This window comes from Teleopsis dalmanni, chromosome X (assembly GCF_002237135.1).
Source record: "Teleopsis dalmanni isolate 2A chromosome X, ASM223713v2, whole genome shotgun sequence".
Taxonomy (NCBI): Eukaryota; Metazoa; Arthropoda; class Insecta; order Diptera; family Diopsidae; genus Teleopsis; species Teleopsis dalmanni.
In genome coordinates this window covers 77,766,121-77,791,869 of record NC_051848.1, presented here as the reverse complement: position 1 = coordinate 77,791,869, position 25,749 = coordinate 77,766,121, and the positions used below count along the sequence as shown (strand labels likewise).

The 25,749-nt window shown below is 30.5% G+C and overlaps 1 protein-coding gene across 10 annotated transcripts; it reads right to left on the bottom strand.

The window, feature by feature from the left end:
• Positions 1 to 1,661: 1,661 nt before the first annotated feature.
• Positions 1,662 to 20,206, bottom strand: LOC119687762 (myb-like protein X). Of its 10 annotated transcripts, XM_038102215.1 has the most exons (36): positions 19,250 to 20,206; positions 19,068 to 19,184; positions 18,917 to 19,009; positions 18,745 to 18,816; positions 18,573 to 18,689; positions 18,397 to 18,513; positions 17,948 to 18,340; positions 17,366 to 17,446; positions 17,218 to 17,310; positions 16,978 to 17,154; positions 13,447 to 13,635; positions 12,951 to 12,992; positions 12,810 to 12,884; positions 12,655 to 12,720; positions 12,390 to 12,572; positions 12,284 to 12,340; positions 11,923 to 11,955; positions 11,246 to 11,326; positions 11,065 to 11,124; positions 10,873 to 10,926; positions 10,724 to 10,771; positions 8,674 to 8,730; positions 7,538 to 7,585; positions 7,412 to 7,459; positions 7,320 to 7,355; positions 6,904 to 6,972; positions 6,384 to 6,431; positions 6,293 to 6,328; positions 5,950 to 6,018; positions 5,430 to 5,477; positions 5,339 to 5,374; positions 4,996 to 5,064; positions 3,927 to 3,980; positions 2,568 to 2,612; positions 2,229 to 2,320; positions 1,662 to 2,117 (listed from the first exon to the last, which is right to left on the bottom strand). In XM_038102215.1, the coding sequence occupies exons 1-36, from the start codon at positions 19,883 to 19,885 to the stop codon at positions 2,060 to 2,062; spliced, it is 3,597 nt and encodes a 1,198-aa protein (XP_037958143.1). In that variant the 5' UTR covers positions 19,886 to 20,206; the 3' UTR covers positions 1,662 to 2,059. The 10 variants fall into 10 exon arrangements, with proteins under 10 accessions (XP_037958143.1, XP_037958146.1, XP_037958144.1 ...); XM_038102218.1 differs by lacking the exon at positions 7,412 to 7,459; XM_038102216.1 differs by lacking the exon at positions 7,538 to 7,585.
• Between the last annotated feature and the right edge of the window lie 5,543 nt (positions 20,207 to 25,749).

The following is a 25,749-nucleotide window of genomic DNA, read 5'->3' as shown; positions in this document are numbered from 1 at the left end:
AACTATCCTGTTGAATTTTTGAATTCGCTGGATTTGCCAGGAATGCCACCGCATAAGTTAAGATTAAAAATTGGCTCACCTATAATTATGCTTCGGAATTTAAATGCACCTAACGGCAACGGTACGAGATTAGTCATAAAAAAAATTATGAGCAATGTACTTGAAGCTACAATTTAGAATGGCAAATTTGAAGGTGAAGCTGTTCTGCTGCCACGAGTCCCAATGATCCCTTCAGATTCACCCATTCCATTCAGACGGCTGCAATTTCCAATTCGCTTGGCATTTGCTATTACTATTAATAAGTCACAAGGTCAAACAATGTCGATTTGTGGGATAGATCTAAAAAATCAGGTTTTTTCACATGGCCAATTATATGTGGCGTGTTCTCGCGTTGGAAAACCGTCAAGATTATTCATTTATACTCCTCAAGAATTGACTAAAAAAATATTGTTCATCAACTTGCATTAGGACGAAATTTAACAAACATTATTAATTATTACGAATTGATTTTAGAAAAATTGATGTTATTTCAAAATAAAGAATAAAAAAATTATTACATTATTTGTCTCTCATTTCTTACTTTGTTTAATATCCTAATCGCTTAGTATATCATGCAGGACAACATCTGACGGGTTCCCTAGACTATATATAATAAAAGAAGTAGTCAGTTGTTTTAATTTTCTTTTCTTCCTTGCAGCTTCTGCATTTCTGGTTGAAGAGGATACCGCTTCTTAAGCATACGTTTTCACTGCTCAACGACCTCTCGGTACTATCACTAGTATTGGCATTTTATTTTTGTTAGATTTTTAATGTAAATAAATATAGCTTAAATTTTCATTTATGTCCTGATAAACGAGATACAATTTCTTAGATATGCCAATTAGGCTATTTCATGTTAACATTAATTAATACAAAAATTTTTAAAGCTAACGAATTCAGAACTATTTATATGGTTGCGTTATCTATTACTATTATTATTGATATATTCTAGCATCTTATCAGTTTGGAGTAAATTAAGAACTTAGTCTATTTACATAGAATTTCCACAAATCTCGGTTTCTAGCTATATGTCTTAATTCATTAAATGTTTTAACTGTTTTTATTATTATTAACGCCTCTACGCCATGTCATCTTGCGGCATCTTCTGTTTCTTGCACCTTGGGGGTTTCATTGTAGGACTACATGTACTATTTCGTTTCCGTCCTTCCGAAGGGTATACCCAATCTACTTGTATTTCCTTCGCACTATTTCTTTTTCAATACGGATCTGTTTAGATATTTGCCAAAAACGAACATTAGTTATCGTACGGACAGTAACTTAAAGAATGGTACCTATTTTAAGCAACTTCCTTTACATCGTTGTAACATATGGCAATATAGTTTCGATATCTTGAGACATCGAGGTTTAAAATTGGAAATTACATAAAAACCAGTTGACACATATATTCATTAATATATATGAGTTGGTGTGGTTTTTGTTAGAATGTAGAATGTGAAAATATAGCGGAGTGGAAAAACTTACTTCAAAAATGGGAATCTTGCCCGAATCCATTATATCTACTAATATATATTTTATATTAAAATAAATCCTTTACCAAAAATGATTGAATGAGAAGTCGTTGTTCTATTGTTTCTTTTAAAATAATGAACTTTATTGTTTTTTGTGGATTTGGTGATTTGGGATTTGTGAATTTTTAACAATTTTTGAATCTGTCAGATATATTTTGATTTCATCCTGCTCGTACTGAATAGATAGCCGCTTGCATTGTAAGTTTGTGTAAATTATTGTATAAAATATCACCTATATTTTATAAGTATAGTCACTATAGATCAATAAGACGTGATTTACAGCATATGTTCAATCAATGTGATGCTGCCACTAATCAGGACTCATTCGGATATTTACTTTTTATGATGACGGTGTATCAGAAGCATGAAATTCACATATTTCATGGTGTTAAATAATATGTTAAGTAGATAAATATAAAAATATAATCGAATAATAAAACTACAAAAAATCTAAACAAATAAACTTAAATTAAATATTCTTAAACGTTAGGTTATTCCTTGTTAGTTGGTTTAGCAGTGTTAGCAGTGGATTCCTTTTTCTTATACAGCCTAAGAAATAAAAACTCAAAATTAATATTATTTATACAATATATATGTAATATATCTCATTTTTTTTTAAGATTATTTAATAAGTTTCTTTTTTTGTTTATCTATTTTTACCTTTGTTCTTTTTTTTCCTTTTCGGTTTTATTGCTTTCTACTGCTTTACTTGTCTTCTGAGTAACCGATTTGTTTTTCAAGGACTGTTTTTTCTTTATATAATGAAGATATATTTTAGGATATATTTGATTTCATCATTTCAAATGAATTTTATGAAATGATAATATAAAATATAAATCAATATTTTTATATATAATATGTAATGTAAAATATATACATATATGTAAAGTATATGTATATATATATATAAGACTCAATGTATATATTCAAATAATTAAATGTTAATATATAATTAATTATTATTCATTTCATTATAGTTCATATTTCAAATGCAATTACCGTTTGAGGTTCATTATCTTCAGTCATTTCTGTTTTAGTTTTTAACTAAATAAAGAACAAATATAACAATTATATTAATTTTTCATATTTTGTTAACTAATTATTATAAAGCGTAAAATGCACATAAACGTTACATATTCGTAAAATAATTAATTAGTATTAGATTGTTAAAATAAACGGTAGCCGTCATCAAATCTTAAAGGCACCCAAAACTATCTTAAGGTTTACCTCTTATAAGAAATTGAGTCTTACACAGTAAAATATTTTAAAATTAACCACTAGAAGCAGATTAATATATTAATTAATTAATTAATTAATATTAATTATTAATATTTAATTAAACCTATAGATTAAACCTATACAAAGATAATACTTCGGTTAGAATTCTGTTTAACCATCAGTAAGCAAAGCTTTCAACTTTTCCATAGTAAGCTTAAAGATAGAATTAGAAATAATTAGAATAGTTTAATATTCACAACTAATTATCACGCAGTCTTGCGAGTTATCATAATTTTAATAGTTGCAAAGAATCTCTAGAATGATCAAACAATAAATTATGCAAAAGGTTGTCTGTAAACATTTGAGCAAAAAAATAGCTCACAGTACAGAACGTAGTCAAAATTTCACATGCTTCAAGCTTAAAGGTTTGGAAGGTCTAATAGATAAACTTAGTCAGCCGACAATACTTGACTGAAGGCATTTAGATCGATATGTATGTCGACAGAAGTATGCAACGATTTTAAACACTCTTTAACTGAAGTATAACAGATATTAAACTTTCAACAACCGTAAGGTGTTCAAGACTAGGTACTTAGGTGTTATCCAAAAGTTTCCTCATTGAAAAGGATTGCAAAGTATTCATTGGCGTGCTAACTTAACATGTTTTCAAAATTAGCATGGCCGAAAATTACAACTGCAGAGCCAGAAACAAAAACAAAAAGAGCTTTGCACTACCAGTACGCCATTCATACATGGCCGGTTTTGTCTAAATACAAATGGAACATTTAAAAAAATGTTCGATGGAAGCAATTAATATTTAAGACACATTTAAATGACAATTACAGTCTCTCCTTACAATCACTGAATAAAATCATATGGCGGTCTTAAATACATTCCTAATTGGTGTCACTAAGTTTAAATGTATATATATAGTACTCATTGCCAGACATTATCAGTCAACGAAACTTAATCCGACCCGGCTCGAAACAAAATGCTTTAGTTTTCATTTAAGATGGTGGCCTCAAATATATTTAGTTTTACTTTATTCATGGAGATGTTGTTCATATTATTTATCTTTATATTAAAAACCAGTAATTACATCCCTTTTATTATTAGGACTCATTAAGCAGCTTATCTTACCTTCGACAATTTACGTTTGACAGCAGGAGATTTTTCTTTCTTTTCGCCCTTTTCCTTTAATAGAAGAGAATAAATTATTATTATTTTCTTTATTTTCTTTTGGTTTACTCAACATAAATTACTTGACAATTGACAATGTTAAGATGTAACATTTTTGTAATAATTTTTACGATATAATCCACGACAATATGTTAATATATATAACTCCTTATTCAATTTTATATATTATAGCTGGAACGTGCTGGAACTTACTTTACTAGATACAAATTGGTTTTCAAGTATATAATTTTTAACGCGGTATCAAACGCTATCTATAGAAAACTTGATTAATCCTTTTCAAAATTTTAAGAAAAGAATGTTAAGACTCCTTTTAGACAGGGTCTGTCTGTGTAAGTTCCAGCAGTATAACAGTCTTAGGGTTAGGGGCTTAAGAAGATATATAGTATATTAAAAAATCTGGATTATTTTTGAACAGGCTCTTATTATTTTGAAAAAAGCTCTTTTAAAAAAACTTTTCTACAATTTATGCAATATGCATTTATATAAAATTATGTGCGAAAATGTTTTTCATTCTCTGTTTAAGGGTGTTTTTTTATAAACAAAACTAACGAAATAAAACAATGCTGTGTTCAACCTAATTTTTATGATCAGTCGCAACCAGGGCTTCGAACCGGAACCAAAGCGAAAACCGATATTTTTGTCAGAGCGAAAATCAGAACCGATATAATATATTTTTTGTTTTGAACCGAAACGAAAACTGTAACGGAAAAAATTCAGGGCTTCGAACCGGAACCGACCCGATAACTGAAAAAAGCCGTTATTTTTGTCGGAGCCAAAAGCAGATCGTTTCGAACGATTGAAGCCCGGTTTGAAGCCCTTGTTGAAACCTAATCCATATAAAGCTTTAAGTTTGTATGGTATGAACGTGAACTTCAAATAGAAACCTTATCTTCATAATAAGGTTTCCTTTTTATTAAAACCAGAAATACAACTTAGTATATAACTTAGTATAACTTAGTATATTATATATGATTTATCACAAAGGACATAAGTTAATTAAAAAGCTTACCATTGTGGAGCCTGAAGGTTGCTCATCTGATTTCAGCTTTATTCGCTTCTGAATTGACTTAGTTTTTGGCTGTAATAAGAAAAGCATCATGAGGCAATCAAATCGTTACTGAAGTCATAGAGACGGAACAAAAGCAAATTAAACAAATTGTATAATGTACAGGGACTTGTCTATGACGTGACATAAATATGAGAATTAAATCATTGTTTCAGGAAATGACAAAAACTCATATCTATATAAGAAACATTTCAAATATGTTTCCCCCCACTCTTAAGGAAGAAAAATAAAATGAAAAGGAAATCTTAAAAAAACTTGTCCCCCAAAATCTATAAAAATTCCTTACCGTATCGGATTCGTCTTTTGTTTTTTTGGCTTTCACCTAAATAAAAAATGAGTACTCTAATTAAGTACATAAGTTATGCTATTTATCTCACCTTCGAACCCTTCACTTTGCGATTGGAAGCTTCTTCTTCGGTTTTAGACTACATTAAAAATTCAAAAGAAATAATTATATATGTTATAGAGTGGCGTATAAACAGAAAGGCTTAAGCCCCTTCTAACCCAGCCTCCTGGTACAAAAAAAAATTTTACCAGTAAACCAGAGCCGAAATGATATATTTTTTGCTTTGAACCGAAACGAAAACTGGAACAGAAAAAATTCAGGGCTTCGAACCGCAACCGAACTGAAAAAACCCGTTAGTTATATCGGAGCCAAAAGCGGAACCGAACCGATATATTTTTTTTCGTTTCGAGAGAAACGAAAATCGAAACGAAAAAATTCCGGTTTGAAGATTTGAAACCTAATCTATATAAAGCTTTAAGTTTGTATGGTATGAACTTAAACTTCAAATAGAAACCTTATCTTCATAAAGAGGTTTCCTTTTTATTAAAACCAGAAATACAAATATTATATATGATTTATCACAAAGGACATAAGTTATTTAAATAGCTTACCGTTGTGGAGCCTGAAGGTTGTTCATCTGATTTCAGCTTTATTCGCTTCTGAATTGACTTAGTTTTTGGCTGTAATAAGAAAAACATCATGAGGCAATCAAATCGTTACTGGAGTCATAGAAACGGAACAAAAGCAAATTAAACAAATTGTATAATGTACAGGGACTTGTCTATAACGTGACATAAATATGAGAATTAAATCATTGTTTCAGGAAATGACAAAAACTCATATCTATATAAGAAACATTTCAAATATGTTTCCCCCCACTCTTAAGGAAGAAAAATAAAATGAAAAGGAAATCTTAAAAAAACTTATCCCCCAAAATCTATAAAAATTCCTTACCGTATCAGATTCGTCTTTTGTTTTTTTGGCTTTCACCTAAATAAAAAATGAGTACTCTAATTAAGTACATAAGTTATGCTATTTATCTCACCTTCGAACCCTTCACTTTGCGATTGGAAGCTTCTTCTTCGGTTTTAGACTACATTGAAAATTCAAAAGAAATAATTATGTATGTTATAGAGTGGCGTATAAACAGAAGGGCTTAAGCCCCTTCTAACCCAGCCTCCTGGTACAAAAAAAAATTTTACCAGAAAACCAGAGCCGAATTGATATATTTTTTGCTTTGAACCGAAACGAAAACTGGAACAGAAAAAATTCAGGGCTTCGAACCGGAACCGAACTGAAAAAACCCGTTAGTTTTATCGGAGCCAAAAGCGGAACCGAACCGATATATTTTTTTTCATTTCGAGCGAAACGAAAATCGAAACGAAGAAATTCCGGTTTAAAGATTTGAAACCTAATCTATATAAAGCTTTAAGTTTGTATGGTATGAACATAAACTTCTCATAGAAACCTTATCTTCATAAAGAGGTTTCCTTTTTATGAAAACCAGAAATACAAATATTATATATGATTTATCACAAAGGACATAAGTTATTTAAATAGCTTACCGTTGTGGAGCCTGAAGGTTGTTCATCTGATTTCAGCTTTATTCGCTTCTGAATTGACTTAGGTTTTGGCTGTAATAAGAAAAACATCATGAGGCAATCAAATCGTTACTGAAGTCATAGATACGGATCAAAAGCAAATTAAATAAATTGTATAATGTACAGGGACTTGTTTATGACGTGTCATAAATATGAGAATTAAATCATTGTTTCAAGAAATGACAAAAACTCATATCGATTTGACAAGGACCATTTTCTTTGTGATAACTTCATGTTTTCTAATTTTAATATAGGAAACATTTCAAATATGTTTCCTCCTAATCTTAAGGAAGAAAAATAAAATGAAAAAGAAATCTTGAAGAAACATACCCCCAAAATCTATAAGCATTGCAATTAGTATTTAATTATGAAATCCTTACCGTATCGGATTCGTCTTTTGTTTTTTTGGCTTTTAACTAAAAAAAAAATTGAGAACTCTAAGTGAGTACATAAGTTATGCTATTTATCTCACCTTCGAACTCTTCACTTTGCGATTGGGAGCTTCTTCTTCGGTTTTAGACTTTATTGAAAATTCAAAAGAAATAATTTAATATATTATAGAGAGGCGTATAAACATAAGTTATGCTATTTATCTCACCTTCGAACCCTTCACTTTGCGATTGGGAGCTTCTTCTTCGGTTTTAGACTATATTGAAAATTCAAAAGAAATAATTTAATATATTATAGAGAGGCGTATAAACAGAAGGGTTTAAGCCCCTTCTAATCCACACTCCTGGTTCAAAAAAAAATATTACTATTTTACACCAGATATAATTTTTTTTTATCACAATTCCAATTTCTCAGACACGTTTACTTGTTATTTCCAGTTGTTGTAGAAGGTAAACAATTAAAAGTGAATTAAATCGACATATAGCTTGAGTCATCTATTATCCTTCTTCTACTATAATCGCGGTCGAGAAATCTGAATTGCGCACTTTTTTTAAATTATACATTTTGATATGCACTTCGAATTTGATTCAGCATAATTTTAGTATTATTATAAACTCTTTTTGTAAATTATTTTAAATCCAAAAAATGTGAATAATTAAAATTTAAATAGATACAATTTTTCTAATAAGGAAAAATTAAAAATATTGAATAATTATCAGTTACAGAATCAATGACTTGGCCTAAATTTTGAAGACTATGAACTTTTTGTAGGATAACTTTTTGTAACTCTTGGAGAAGTTCTGTGATGGTGTCAATTAAACCAATGAAAGTGTTTGAATAAGAGTGCATCAGCTATTGTAAATTCTGAACCGGATTTTGTTAGTAAAACTATTCAATAATAATATCAAATGAGTCTTAAGATTTTCATATATATAACACCCTTATATATCATTATCAGGGTGTTTATTTAAGTGATAATCATATGTATTATGTTATATGCCTAATGTATGTTAAACAGGAACCTATGTTATAATTAATTGGTCATAATTCCTTGAATGATTTCTATTATATTCCTAGCCTTGCCAGAAAGTGTTAAAGATCGTGTTATTATGTTTTAAATTAGCAACATAATTTTTGTTCTGTAATTAGTAATTAATTTGTAAAATTCAGAAGCAATTCTGCTATAAGTTTTAACTCATTTTACAATTTAGATTTAGATCCCATATTGAGAACTCAAATTATTGTTATTGAGTTTAAGACGTTTATTTTTTATCTACTTCAATAAAAATATTTGTTTTATTCATTTGTGAAAGTATATTTTTACATATTAATTGAGGAACATACCTTTACAGAAGTACCACGTTTATCATCAGAGTCTCCTTTTTTTGTTTTGGTTTTTGACTAAAACAAAAATATTATAATTACATCAAACGGACCTATACGAAAATTGGTGAAATGAAGACTATAAAACCACTTTGAGGTGCAGTAATCTCCCTTATAACGCGTTTTCATATTACGCGATTTCAATCCCCCGTATAACAAGGACATTCCGCCATATAATAATTAGCTTCGCATAGCTTTACGCATGTGTGTACGGGGTATATGGGAATACCCCTATAACACGTTTTCGTATAACGTAGAACCAATCTACCGCGTTATAGAGGGGATTACTGTATATGTTTAAATATTTACGTAAAAATGAATGAGTAGGGAATGATAAAAAAAAAATTCGAACAATATAAATGATGAAATTTTGTCCTCTTTGAACTTGATATCATGGCCAAGACGTGTGCTTACCCACACATAACTTTTTAAATACACATGAATGAGGATGTATATTTAGTAAATTAAATTTAATGCTAATATCTTATCTATTTACTTTGATATTGTTTATACGACTGTCACTATACTTAGAGCTTAACAACTGTCCATCCTACTGTTGAATCTAAGGATTATCAGTAAATAAATCAATATCTTTATTTCGATCTGAAAATCAATGGCTTGAAGAAATGTTGATTTATCAAAATATAGAAGAAATATCTTTTAAATCGTGATATACGACTGCTTCATCCTTTAATAAAAATTATATTCAGTGAGCCTAATCGTTGTTAGATTTGTCTTTTTTATAATGTTTATTTATAGGAGCCGTTTAAATAATTTGTAATGGGGAAAGTGCCCCAGTTGCGGAATTTGTTATAAAATATAACATGGAAGTAAAAGGGTTATTTCGTATATTGATTCATATTATAATATATTATTAAACATGTATACAGTTTACGATAAGTACTTGAATGAATACTGAGCGATAAGATTCGCTCAATGTAAGCTGGACCTTATATCAATACTGACACCAATATGTATATTAGAGTACATAAAAAATACATTATATATACATACACAAAAGACTCGACTTCAAAATGATTCATAAGTATATTCGTTAACGAATGCCGATCCTAATGAATCAGCTGCACAAGATTACGTACACATTTCTAAGTAGAATAGCATAAATGACAAATGATTCATGAATCATAGCATATACTCAGGTGATTATGGATGTACTCATCGTAAATGAATGACTCGATCACTTGTAGCATTAGTAAAAACTTTGTGTAAATACTGTTGTTTGCTAAGCAAAAAATCCCAGCGGGTCTTTCAGCGCTGAGGTATTCGATTGCTTATATAAGTTAAAAATTGTTCACTGCACTAATATGACGCACTTCACTAAAATCAAAAACATACTAAATGTATACAATGCAGGCAAAACAAGAAATTCTTAATACTCATATGCTTTTATTCTTCATTCTTTTATAATTTCAACCCCGATTTTGCCTATGTCGAACACAAATGTCGAAAGCAAAGAAAAATAAAAACGAAGAGCTATTACCTGTTCGCTTACTTTTTCAGCGCTGACCTAATGGTGGATTGTTTTAGTAGGAAATTATACGCACTGTATTCAACACAGGCAAATTTTTGCCGACTGTAAAGTAATACTCATGAACGATTCATAAATCACTTGCATTATTTTTGTATCAAATGTAGGTGTTTATAAGTGTCATAGGATAAGCGTTGTCAGCTGTACGCATGAATCAGATGCAGTCGAATATACGAAAAAGAGAATCTGAATGCATATAAATGAAACACGGTCAATGATTCGAATACAATTCGAGTGTTGAGTACTTATTGCAGTTCTCTGGTGTGGACATGGATCATATAGATAGATATAGGAAGTAATAATACCAGTATGATGATAAATAAACACTTTTAATATATGAGATAATGTTACATCGGGGAGAAAACATATAAATTGAGAAGCTATAAATTAAAAAGTTATAAGAGTACATTGTACAGAGTACAGTGTATTACTTGAACGGACCGCTACTTAAACATTTCTTACCTTTAAGCGTGTAGATTTTTTTGAATCTTCTGTTGTTTCCTGTTTAGACTATAAATAGAGCAGAAAGTATTTATTACTTAATTGTTAATTTTAAATTGAATATAAACTGCGTTGTATTAGGCAGGAGTACCGCCTAAAATTATTTGTACCTTAGAGCGTCTTGGTTCAGTAGTTGCTGGATCTCTAATGGCTTGAAGTATACACTACATGAAATATATTTAAATCAAAATTTAATAGTAGTTTTTAGAAGGAAATTATAAATATAAATATAAATATAAATGTAAATATAAATAAAATATAAAATATCAGTTTTCTGTTAAATGGCGATGTAAAGAATATACCTTTGAACCATCTGTCTCTTTTAAAATTGTATATTGGTAAAGATTTCTGTTATTTGTACTCTGTAATTATATATATTATATTTAATATTTTTGAATGCTAATTATCATTTTAAAATTTTAACTTTTGATACAAATCTATTAACATTATCCTTCTAATTATTTTAAGATATTTAATTCATACTTCTTCAGTGGTATCCGAAAGTGATGACTCATCTGATGCAGTGCTTCCACCTGTATGTCTCAATGATGTTTTCGATTGTTTCTATATAAAAATATATTAAGTCATTTAAATCTTTAGATTAGTTTAATACTTTAGTTGAAATCTGTTGGAATATTTTGATTAAGCTTATTTTTTTATTAGCTTGATATGGAGCTTATATTTGATTGAGCTAAACTTTTAACATAAGCTTTTTATTTACATTTATCTATATATGCTGTACCTATTCCTACAAATATTTTATTATGTATCCAGCTTATAATACCAACACTTAATTTTAAGAGATGATAACTCTTACTTCTTATCATGGGTAGTACTAAGAACCTTTAGTTCTAGCAACTAACATATAATAACGGAATATGCTTAAAGACCTTAAGTCATTCATAATAAATATCGAAAGCAATTAGTAAATGATATTTCACAAACGTACTCCTAACCGGATATATAGAAAACTATAAAAAAAGATTACAAATAGATATAATTTTGAAAAACTGCAAGTACATATGTACAAATAAAATAGTTCTGTAATTGTAATAATGTAGTGTGATATCAATGTACACAAAAAAATTAAAATTTATATGTTTTAATGTTATAATTAATATTTTTTTAAAAATTACTTAACAAGTATTTTACTTTATTACCTTCGAGACAAGAGGTTTGATTTTACTTTTCACCTGAAAACAAATTAAAATTTCATTTAGAAGAGTTTATTTATTAATTATTTTTTATTTTGAAAACAAGTACATATATATTATTTGTACAAAATCAAATCTCACTAATTTTTTAAAATAGTAAATAAAAATTGTAATATGCAAAACAATTCATATTGAAAAAATATTACACAAAAATTGAAGTAATATAAAAAATATATTTAAAATTATGATTTAAGTGTCCACAAGATTATAAGTATATAATATATTTTTAAAAACTCATTTTAAAAAACCACATCATTAGAGATGAGCATTCAAATAATTTAAATATTTAAAATAGTTATGTATTTACCTTTGGTAACTCCGTTACTTTAGCAGCTTTTGATACGCGAACGGTCTTGGTCTTAGCCTGCAAGAAACGTATTATTCAAAGTCAGTCGTTAAGACTGGTCTCTTACCTTCAAATGATATACAGTATCTTTATTTAAAAACGAGACCTTTTTAGCTACACGTTTCCGTTTTGAAATTGGATCAGGTTCAGGTTTTAAAATGCTAATATATGCCTTTTTTTTCGCTTTTTCAAGATTTTGTTCAAAGTCTTCCTCATAATTACCGATTTTATCAGTGGGAGCTGATTCAGACTGAGTCATTAAGTTATTAGATTATAAAATTATACAATATTATAATATAATTTGATTTCTAAATGTCATGCATTAAACTTACATCAGCCTTTTTGAGAATCGAGCCTTTCTTTGAGCTATTCAACTTCGATGGAGATTTGTCTTTTTTCTGTATATTTTTTTTATATGTATATTAAATTTAAATTTCTTTGATTAAATACATCATATGTTTAATTTATTTCAACTATTTGAACTTACCTTAATGCCATCAACATCTTTGCTCTGTCCTCCCTTGGCGCGGGTTTTGCGTGGTTTGGCTGGGGACTCTATTTTCTGTTTTAATGAACAAAAATTTATTAATAACATATTTTAAAAAAATTTAAATATAATTGAGTTTACCTCATCGCTAGTTTCAATTCCTGTTTTTCGAAGAACTGCCCCCTTTTAAGTCAATGATAAGAAAATAGTCAAATAAATTTTAATAAAACTCAGCACCATTTACGAAAATATTTCAAACAGATCTTAAAACTGTAGTCATTTTTTAAAATTAAATTTCGATTTAGCAACATATTTGTAGGCGGTAAATAAGTTTATATAAGTATAATAAACTTAAAATATACATCTTTAAATAACAAATATATCTATAGACATCGGCTATGGGTTAAGTATGTAATGCTCTTGCATTGCTAAAACATGATATCCTTGTTTCGAATACCAGCTCAGGAACAAATTTTAAAACATCAAGATTAGATTTACAAATAAGTTGCGTTAAGTATTAGGATAGAAGAAAAAATAAGCATCTTTCAAAAATATTACGAGTAATAATAACAAAATGAATTTTAGTTGATGACTTCTCGAAAAATATTTTTAATGTTAAAAAATCGAATCTTGTTACCATTAGTTTTTCATAAACTTCGGATTTTTTAATTACAGATCTCTTGCCCACTATGTCGTCTTTTTTTGACTTTACGCCTTTACTTTTAATTCCCGTCGCTTTAGAACCTAATTTCAAATTATCTTCTTCTTTGATAATTTTAGGTTTTCGTTTTTGTGTTGTAGATTTTGTATGCTCTGCCTTTGATACCTATGATATAAATGAAAATTACATTAACTAAAAAAAATTTTTTTAAAGTTTTAAGTAATATTAATTTTTCACAGACAGTTTGATTTAAATCAATTTTATTTTGATTAACTAAAATTCTTAAATTTCTTGATTGTTTATGTATTATATGAATATTTTACTACACAAGCATTTTCAAAGACTACTGGGTAAAATTTTAGGGGGAGGCTGAAGGAGATCAAATCAGATCTCGATTTCTGAACTTACGCATGGATGCAGCAACCGACGATGACTCATTATCACAGGCTAGCAACGTCGATGACATCAGTTTAGATATCAAGAAATTGCTATTTGATCCTCCTCAGACCTCCTGATACAAGGCTTTAATGCCGGGAATGGAGTCGCAGAGAGTAGTTGCAAGAGAGCAGAAGCCCAAAAATGGCTACAGACGCTCGATCTACTAGACTCCAACTTCTTCACAAAGAGGAAGAAGGATCTAGTCAGGAAGCATGAAAATACTGCATCAAAATTCGAGAAGAATCCCGACACAGCTTCCTCATCAGCAGAACAAGGACAAGCTAAACTCGAAGCAAAATCCATTAACGATATCGCTTCAACTAAAGGTAAAGTGGATCCATTGAGGTAGTCAAGATCAGCTGCCACCAAAAACCAAACCCGCAAGATATTCTGCAAGGTTACCCTCCTCTTCTTCGGGCAAAGCTACAAAGAGAGCACGGTCTGAGAAAGAGACACATAAAGATTTAAAAAAGCCAAAATCCCTCGACACCTTTTGAGTCACCAATAGCGCTGCAAGTATCCATCATAAACAAAGTTGACCCTGATGGGAAAATATCGCCTAAGAGTTGGCACATTGTTAAGGCGCGGCTGATGACGGCAATAACGAAGACGGAAAGTGATAATCTAGTTTTTGATGCGAACTACAACCACTAAACTCTTCAAGAAGGCAAGGAGCAGCCTGCAAGAAGAGATCTAACAGCTCTAGCAAGTATTAAAACGCCAGACGCTCATAAATAGATTCAAGTCAGGAATCCCTTAATATTTTAATGATGACACACTTTCCAGGCTGCACCAACTTAATTGGCTGTGAATCACAGTTAAATCCTGTTCAAGCAGCTAGGACTGACGTCGTAAATATTGTAAGCAGAGATAGTTACTTGGGCAATTAATCTTCTTTCAATCCTTACAAATCGTCGGGACCAAATGGAATCATACCTGTCATGTTACAACACCGAAAGCGTATTTCCTCATCTAGTGCACATTTTTTCAAGATACTTAAGTTAGGGTGCTTTTTATTCCGAAAGCGAAACAGCTTAATCACTTTGCTGCAAAAAATAACTTGTATATTAGAGGAAAGATCAGTATCCGCACAATGGACATCACACAACACGCATACCGAAAAGGTATATCGGTAGAAAGTACTCTCCACGAAGACTGCAAGAAGACTTATGGGAATCGATGGGAATTGTCAGCGTACGTAGTCTATGGAATGTACATGACGATCATCAGACCCATCATTATTTACAGGTCCCTCGTCTGATGACAGACGTTGAACAAAAAATGCAATTTAGCCGCGGCTCAGTCAACGCGGATTTAGATTCTGTTACAGACTACATGTCACCAATACTAGATTTCAATACCAGAATTTCCACTCTTTATCCAACCAGAGGTAGCTGGGATCTTGAATCTGTGACAGATAGCTCTCTCACAGATGGCTCAAAGATGGATAACAGTACAAGCAGCTAGACAGAGAAGGCAGTCCAACCTTATACAATGAAGTACAATTCATTCTTCGAATATCATGATTCTTGTAGATAGTCAGGCGGTACTGAAAGCAATTGAATCTAAAACGGTTAAATCCAAAATTGTATTAAAATGTCGCGCTTTACTGATAAGCATCAAACATAACAAAGTCTCTGTTTGCAGAGTTACTGGATATAGCATTATAGAAGGGAATAAACTAACAGATGAGATGGCTAGCACTGAAAACAAGGTGACTTCAATGTCTTGGGGAAGGCTTTTATACTGGCTTGGAAGAGATAACGATAGCAAACTTATCGGATCTCCTTAACTTTATCTGGAAAACCAAATGGTTTAATAAGGATAACAAAGGATAGGAACTCGCCTCTCCTGGCAAAAATAGTTGAGGGCATCACAATTGGCCTCCGAGTGGAAGTGGTGACAACTGTCAGCACGCGCCTTCTGAACGTAACTTAACTTATCGACGACAAGTATATTTGATACTTAATGTGATTCATGTACTACTGTGTCTTGTTTGTTCTTCGTTTCACATATCAACACCATTTCGTTGGAGTTAAACAGATCAAACTTTCTAAGAATATCACTTTTTTTTTAATTAACCACAGTCCAACAGTATGAAAACCATTTGACCACTACAAGTATTTTACGTACTTTTTATTTTTGTTATCAACTATCCTAATTATCTTCAATAGATACTTATTTACTTATTTATCGTAAAGAGTTTAGAATTTAGTTTTCTTCAACTGTATTATAATTTTCATTAACCTTTCTTGAAAATTTGCGAACAAATCACAATATTGCTGGAACCGCTAATACTTACTGCACTCAAACTTTAATTATTTACAAACTTACGTCAGTTCCTTGAAACAAACAATCACTTCCAACTATAATCAACCAAATATGGAATGAAATAACACTGACATATACAAAATTTAATAAAATCCATCCTGTTAACACCTGTCTGCCCATTTTCAAAGGTTGTAAAAGATAGGTTTAGAGTCCGAAATCGGTTTCCATTGAAACAAATTAGATATTCAATCTTGAACACCAAGGGATCTTGTTAGGTGCAATAATAACCTGAGGGTAATACATTCTTTAAGAATTCCATAATCTATTCCATAATAGGTTGCGGTAATTTTCGTCTCTACTAATATTAATAATGATTCTAATCTTAAAGGCAAAATTTTTGCATCGTCATATTCACTTATTAATTGTTTTTCTACCGATATGCCTTCCCAACAGAACTATTTTTTGTACAATTTATTCAATTAATAAATAAAAATTGAACAAATCAAATATAAGCTTTCAAAATTATTGTATAATAACCATTTATGCAAATTCCTGTCACCTAACCAGATGTTTATGTCCACAACAGAATAAATAATTCCTTGCATAACTATTTCAACAGATTTATCAATTATTCCGATGCATTCAATATTGGTCTTATGTGTCTATAGAAACAACAATTCGATGATAATATACTGGAAGACATCCTCTTTTTTGTTTTGTTCAGCCGTTCAAATTAATTTTTTTTTCAGTACATTGAAATTTACAAATTTTTTATGAAAGCGCATAATAATAGCATACCTGCAACTTATCTGCATTTAAACCTTTTCGTTCTCCTTGCATTTTACTCGACTTACTATCAGTAGTCTTCGTCTTCCTTGTTTTACCAGTATCACTTTCTATGACTTCTTTACTAGAATTGACTTTAGATGCTTTAGAAGTAGAACGACTTTTTTTTGGTATTTTACTTTTACTCTCCTAAAACATATGTAAAATATAAAATCTTAAGAAAGTTATATGCAATACAATTATATCTCATACAGTTTCTTCGGTTTCCTTCGATTTTTTACTACAATTTTGTTCATTTGGTACTTCGGGATTATTACGATCTATAACCGTCGTAGCTGATGATTCCTAATAAAATAACTGTACGTACAATTATATTTCTACTTGTAATTAAATATATTACTGTATTATCATCGCTCAAATCTTGTGTTGAAGAACTTGATTCCACGCCACCACCAACATGTCTTAAATCGGATTGCTTTTCCTAAAATCAAGAATATATACGAATAGATATATGAAAAACAAAATCAAACAATATTTATGCGTATAAATTCATAATATATTCAGCTTCAATTTAACCCAAATCTTGAAGGGCTGAACTTCGTCGCTGATACTGAACTATCTCATAAACTCTATACAAATGATACAATCATATAAACCAACATGTATCATCACTAACTGCCTTTAAAAATCAAATTTGATATAACTACAGATATTTCAGATCTAAGCGTGATCTCATAAATAGCCAACACTACCAACCTACCATTTATTAAGTATCAAGTTTTTGAAATAATTTAAATACACAATTATAAAAAATATATTCAAAGTAGATAAGCTACTCTTATTAGTTCTGTGTGCACTTATTATAAATGCGTGTACCTAAAATATAGATCGAGACATACCATATTTTTTAATTTGACCAAAATCTACCCTTATTTTATAAAGTGCATTTTCACTTTTATTTTATATATAACTATATTCTAACCTTTGGCTTCTTTTTCTTTCCTTTTTTGAGATCATCTTCAGTTTTTGTACTAGAATTCGTACTTAAATCGTCTTTAGTTTCATTCAAAGTTGTATTAATTACATCCTGGTCATATTTTGTAGTTAAGTCTAACGCATTTTTATTTTCAACATGAAAAATATTTAAATTCTCATCTTTTTCACTAACAGGACGATATTCGACATCCTTGCTTTCGTGAGTTTTCTTTTCAGTTTCATTTTTACTGGATTTATCTAATTCTGTCTTCGTGACTTCAATTGGATTATCAAATGAATCTCTTATTGACTCACTAATCGATTCCAATTTTTTTTGAATCTCTTTGCTTTGCTTCTTTATTATCATAGATGATGTATCTTGTTTTTTGTTTTTCTCCATCTATAATTAAACAATTATGAGAGTGTCTATTTAATATATATTAACATTATTGTTACTTCGGCTGCTTCAGTTGATATTGTTAAAATTTCTTCAGTTTCGCTTTTTGGTTCAGAGTTCTCATCTGTTTCAATACTTTTATTTTTTGCTATCATTTTGTCAACCATTTTGTTTACCTATTTATTTCATAATTATGAATATGCGTAATTTTTTTTTTAAATATATACATAAATACCATGTCTCTTGCTTTTTTGAGATTTTCTGAAGTTTTCCTTTGATGGCTACCAGGAATAATCGGTTTAATCAGACGAGGAAACCTTGCAATTGTCTCAGCGACATACCTTTCATATGACTAAAAAATTCGTTTATTATTATTCATTTATACGTATAAAAGCACATCAATTTACTAAATCTTCGGAAGTTCCACCAGTATGCCTTGTTTCGGAAAGTTTTTTATTGTCATTTACAAAATCCTTTGCCTATAAATAGAGAACAGTGGTCTTAATTAGTATACTTGTAAGAAGAGAGAAATATTTATATGCAAATATGTTAAGCAATAAAATGAAAGAAAACACGAACTTGGAGTTTCTTGTTGCTTTCCTCAAGAATTTTATTTAAAATACCAGCTTTTTGAATTAAGTTTTTCGAGCTCGATGAACGATTAACTGCATTCTAATAAATCATGTACTTGAGATGTAACTTATTGTTACCATATACATCACCTACTTACCAAAACATTTTTGCTTTGATCTTCCGTTTTCTTTGTCTCCAAACCAAGAGGTTTTATTTCTCTCTTTTCAGCAGTTAGCTTAAAATCGTAAGGTATTCCCCTTTTCTCACACCGCTCCTACATTTTTTTTATCACAATTTATTATTTATACATCATTAAGAAATTTTTATTTAAGCAAATACCTTTAAAAACTGAATTCCCCTTTGCTCTTTAACTCTTCTAGCAGCCATACGTGCTCTGCTAACATTCAAGTAATCCTCCTTGTGACAAACGGTTACAACACTAGAAGCTGGTGTTAGGAGAATTGGTTTGCGATAAGTAATTGCACGCCTTTCTTGTTCGCGTTTTGATCTTAATGCATCGCGTTGTTTACTGATATTTGGAGGACTACTTGTAATAAGTTTGGATTTATTTAACGCTCCGAAGTCAAAGTTCTGCTTTCTGTTACGTACATCGTAGTCAGAAATTGATTTTATCATAGATGTTGAGTTTGGAACCTTACTAGTGTAATTTGACTTTTTAATTGGTATCACATCAATTTGAAGTTCGGGCGCTCTTTTCCTATTTAACAATTCGATTGGTGCTTTTGTTACATTCGGTATATATTCAAAATCAATATCTGGAGTCGGTTCAGTGGTTATGTTTTCTGTCGTAAATCTAAGTTCCACGAACTTTTCAAGTGCATGACAAATGGGGCAAACGCCAGGACTTACATCTGCACATGTTACACAGTTCATATGACCATTAGTACACAAAAAACCACCAAACGGAGGTGATATGGGGCTTATTTTTTGGTTCCTACAAGAAGAGCACTCCATTTTGCAAAACTTTTTGTTTCAATCAAAATCCTGTCCCACTTTCATTTATTTTGAACATCGAAATAAACACTGAAAAAGAAAATTTTTGCATGGAAAAATTTTTGAACTATTTCCTCTCCAGAACTTTTTCAGGTTTAAAAAATAATTTTGCACCACAATGTGCCACACATTCAATTTTGTTCAAAAGTACATGAAATTTAAAAAACACTAATTTTAATCCAAAAAGTTTTTTTTGAACTCAAATTATGTATTCATATCGTGCATAATTTTTTTTTAAAGAATTTTGATTTTGCAGCTATGGAGAGAAAACTGATACTAATACATCGAACTAATAAAATCTGATTATTAAATATATTTTTAAGTACTTTTAAAAGAAATGATATGTCTACTTAGTTTTTAAAAAATTAATTATAAGTATAGTATTTTATTCATGAACAAATACTCTTTCATTAACATAACGCACCACGCCTCAAGTCGATTACAACAACGACTAAAATTCTATATGAATCAGATTTCCCCTCACCATATTCTCCCAATGTGGCTTTCTAATTGCTATAGGATTATAAATTTGGTTACCATGAACAAGTTACTAGCGCAACAGAAGCCTATTATAATACTGTAGTAAAATATTAGTAAAGTGTTAACAGAAATGTATTACTCTTTTAGAGAATTGTGTTGTTAAACAAAGTCAGATAACTTCTACGAACAGATCTTGACTATTTGTGGACGTAATCAAAAAACATCGCAACTAATTTTAAAAAATTTTAGTTTAAAATTTGAATATGATATTATATGGACATATATGTACAATTTTATTATGATGAGTATATATTTAGACTTTGTAGCTATAAAAATCAAGGATTTCATTAAATTGGAATTGTGAATCACACTCAATTGATTCTCGAACGCAACCTGCGATATACAATCGAACAATGATCCGTGGATGCGTGCGTAACAAAATAATATATTGGACACGCCTTTAAAACGGACCTTTTGAGTCATTACTTTGATCACACCATAGATCGATTCGTAATGTCAAACGAATGTATTTATGTATAATCTATTTATTGATGAACTCTCCACAATTTTTCATTCAAACAGTATAAATTCTAGCACATGTTGTCACAAAAATAAATAAAATAAGAGTATACCTATATTTCCAATGTCTTATAACAATATTGGCTTTATTCCAATATGGACTTATTTACTTACGGTTATCCTCTTCTCCTCGTGGAGCATAGAGTCTCTGTCATAGATCTAAGCCTAACTCTATTGGGTGCTTCGCAGGATATATTATATCAGTTATATATTGCATTATGAAGTTATCTGCCTATAGTTCTGCGCCATGTGTGTGCTGGTGCACCATGCCTTCTTGTGTGTTCCATCTGAGTGCTGGTTTTGCAATATGGTTTGCAGGTCTTCGAAGTGTGTGACCAATCTGAACTGGAACGGTTGCTTGCTGTGTACGACTCCACAGGTCTTCATTTCTTATTCTTTCAGGCCATCTTATACCAAGTATAAGTATATATGCTATGTAGACTTATTGTATCTAGTTATTTTATAATACTTGTGCTTCAATTGTTAAAATTCTCTCAAGAAGCAAAGTCAGTAATACTGAGAACAATCATTCTCGCCTAATGGTATATTAGAAATGGAAGTATATTTCGAAATCTACAAATCATTCTTGATCTTCCTTAAAATAGAGTTCGATACCATTAGTAAAAAAATATAAAGGCTAACAAAAAGCGTTTATCTTGCCGGAAATCTTATACATTAAGACCGAAAAGTTTTCGGAAATTCTCATTTAAAATTCGCGCGCTGTATATTTTTCGATATTTTAAGTTTATGTAGTTTGGCAGCACTGTCCTTAATTACTATGCCAAAAATGAGCGCGATCTGTCAGACAGTTCGTTTACGGCAGCTGTTGAAACCAGTTCACCTCAGTAGGGCGTTGCGAAAAAAACAATGGAAAAAAATATTGAACAAAGAGTTTGCATCAAATTTTGTGTTTCGAACGAAATTTCGTGTGCAGAATCGTTGCGAATGCTACAAAAGGCTTATGGGGAATCAGTTTTATCGAAAACTCAAGTTTATGAGTGGTACAAAGCCTTCCAGGACGGTCGTACGACCGTCGAAGACATTTCGCAACGCACTACTGAGGTGAACTGGTTTCAACAGCTGCCGTAAACGAACTGTCTGACAGATCGAGCTCATTTTTGGCATAGTAATTAAGGACAGTGCTGCCAAACTACATAAACTTAAAATATCGAAAAATATACAGCGCGCGAATTTTAAATGAGAATTTCCGAAAACTTTTCAGTCTTAATGTACTTATATCTAATATTTTTCCTTTAAAAATAACTTATCATTCATTCATTATTCAAAATGAAGCAGCCAAACGAAATAACATTTTCACTTTTTTAGAGAATCCATTATTGATCTCAATATACCTTAGCCCAAGTAATTTATATAAGGCTCGTAATATAAAGTTTTTCTCTTCCATTTTATATTATACAATCGTACAATAGGACCTGATAACATCTCAGTTGCAATGGTGAAGCAGTTTATCTCAAACTTTGGAAAATGTCACAAATTGTAATGATACCTAAAACTGTGAAGGACAAAACCAAAGTAGAATCTTAAAGACCAATTAGCGTCCTTCCAGTATTATCAAAAATATTTGAAAAGCTGCTAATAGCAAAAATAATGTCAATACTCTCAGCTAACGAAATAATTCCGGAACATCAATTCGGCTTCAGATCTAAACATAGTATAATTGAACAAGTGCATCGTATTGTATCATTCGTTAGAAACTCATTTGAACAATACTGCACTTCTATATTTACAGATGTAGCCCAAGTGTTTAATAAAGTATGGTATGAAGGCTTAATACATGAAATTACAACACTCACCTTTTGTTAAACAACTACTTAAGTAAAAGAAGTTTTAGTCTAAGATATAAAGGCTTTGTTTCAGAACCTTGTCTTATCAAAGCAGGAGTTCCTCAAGGAAGTGTAATAGGTTCGCTATTGCACTTATACTGTATGCAAGCGACATGCAAACTTCGGAAAACTCTTTTACTGCAACATTTGCTGACGACACAGCAATACTAAGTGCACCCAAAAACCCCGCAAAAGCACAACGTATGCTTCAAAATCATGTTCACCAACTCGAGCAATTGTTATCCGCATGGCGTACCAAAGTCAATGAACAAAAATGCACCCACATAACGTTTGCTCTAAGACTAAGAAACTGTCCCAATATTACAATTAATGAATATACTTAGGAATATATCTAAATAGACGTTTAACCTGGAATAAACACATAGAGACTAAAAAGACACAAATATATATAAAACTAAGTTCATTACATTGTCTTATGGGCACGTTATCTAAGCTACCACTTGAATACAAAATTCTGCTATACAGGACGATAATAAATCCTAAATGGACTTACGGAATTCAAATGTGAGGAACAGCGATGCCATCAAATATCGAAAAACTGCAAACACTGCAATCTAAAATCCTAAGAATAATAACAGGTGCACTGTGGCTTATAAATACTAACCTTCATAGAGACTTGGGTGGACCAACAGTAATAGATGAATCTGCTCGATGTAGCCGTTAGTACCTTTTAGAGTTAGAAGATCACCCTAACCAAGCAGTTTATAACCTCCTACTGAATAAAGGCCACAAACGTTTAAAAACGAAGGGCACAATTAACATCTGCTAACTCTACTTAATTTATAATATTTTAATATAAATTTATTTGATTATATTAAATGTGATTTTTGATTTTTAATTTGATTTTAATTTAATTTTAATTTTAATTTCCAACCTAATTTTATTGTGAATTATTTAATCTCTCAATAGTTTTTTCCGAAGCAATGGTCTAGGGAAAAAATAAATTTAATTTTAAGATTTCACCTACTTATTGTTAGGTTTTAAATGGAAGATTCAATAAATAATTTATAAATTGAAAAAAAAAAATTGTACAACTAAAATAGTAATTGTAATATTATGTACGAGGGATGTTTGACAAGCCTGTGACGTTTTGAATTTCCCGCTTAGTGGGCAACTTTTAATTTTGAGCAAGCTACGTCGTTCAGTTGGTGTTTGATAGCCATTTAAAGCAGACAACCCTGTGAATTTTTACGAAAATGGAAAAAACTGAATTTCGTGTGCTGATTAAGCATTACGATCCCAAATCCACGAATTGGGATACGAACTGCTACCCCATCCAGCATATTCTCCAGACTTAGCCCCCTGCGACTATTTTCTGTTTCCAAACCTAAAGAAATGGCTGGGCGGTAAGAGATTTGAGTCGAATGAAGAAGTCATTACCGAAACAAACGCGTATTTTGAGAACTTTAAGAAGACCTATTATTTGGAGGATATAAGAAAATTAGAAAAACGCTGGATTTAATGTATCGAGCTAAAAGGTGATTATGTAGAAAAATAAAATGTTTAATTGCCGAAAAAAATTTGTTTTATTCAAAAAGTCACTGACTTATCAACCCGCCCTCGTAACTGATGTTAAGATAAACATATTGCTAATATCACTGCAAGATAAGATACAATAAATAAATTAATCTATAATAAAAATTGATTTCATTCAATTAAATTAATTTTTACTTTTTAAGTTTAAAAAAATTATTAGAAATGAGTGTTCATTTTTAGGATGGGAAACGTTTTTTATTCATAAAAAGGTGTTGGCTTAAATGAACTAAATGCCAAACTGCAATCAATCAGTAAAAACTCAAAAGGCATTACATCATATTACTACAGTAGAGAAATACTACAAATGAACATGCTTATAAAATATACATGAATGGCATCAACCCTGGAAAAATAAATGCCATGCAATTTCCGATACTGACACTTAAGTGCAATTGCATTTTTATTATATAAACAATAAAATATTAATGGTTATGCATGCACTGTCGTGAGCAAGTGCATATTTGTTTACGTATTGCAAATGTTACACATTGAGAAATAATGGCACTTAATTGTTTTTATCCCAATTGTAAATGTCCTTAACAGTTAGTTTTTGGATCAGCTTTGAGCACAACTTAATTGAATTCAATTTCATTTCAGTCCTTATTGACCATAAAACAATTCTGCGATTGTTGCAATTGTTTCTATTTTTCTTCCTTTGTAGATACATTGCTATTGCTCAGCACCTGCTGACAATTTCAAGTGCAAACGCACTTTACCACTTGAGTAAAACAACAACACCAACAATCATTTCAACAGTTGCAGTCACAGCTAAAACAACAACACAAACAATAATAATAATAAAATAAACAACGAACGGATATCATCATTACAAAGATTAAATTCATCCCTTGAGCTCGAAGGAACTGTAACAAAGTCAACTAAGTAGTGAAAATCCAATGGGCTTACATATCAGTACATGTGTATATGAGGGTATTATGTGTATTGTGTTGGGTTTTAAGTTTTTTAATGTTGACAATATTTAAAGATATAATATATGTTCTTTAGAGATAATAGAAGTAGGAGAAAAATTAACAGAAGTGAAATCGAAGCAAAAGTAGAAGCAAAAGAAAAATAAAAGTGGAAATAGAAATAGAGCCACAAGAAGTATAATTGGAATAGAAATAGAAGAAGAAGTAAAAGTAGAAGTAAAAGTAAAAGTAGAAGTAAAAATAGAAGTAGAAGTAGAAGTAAAAGTAGAAGTAGAAGCAGAAGTAGAAGTAGAAGTAGAAGTAGAAGTAGAAGTAGAAGTAGAAGTAGAAGTAGAAGTAGAAGTAGAAGTAGAAGTAGAAGTAGAAGTAGAAGTTGATGTAAAATAAGAAGTAAAAGTAGAAATAGAAGTAAAAGAAGAAGTATTATAATTCAATA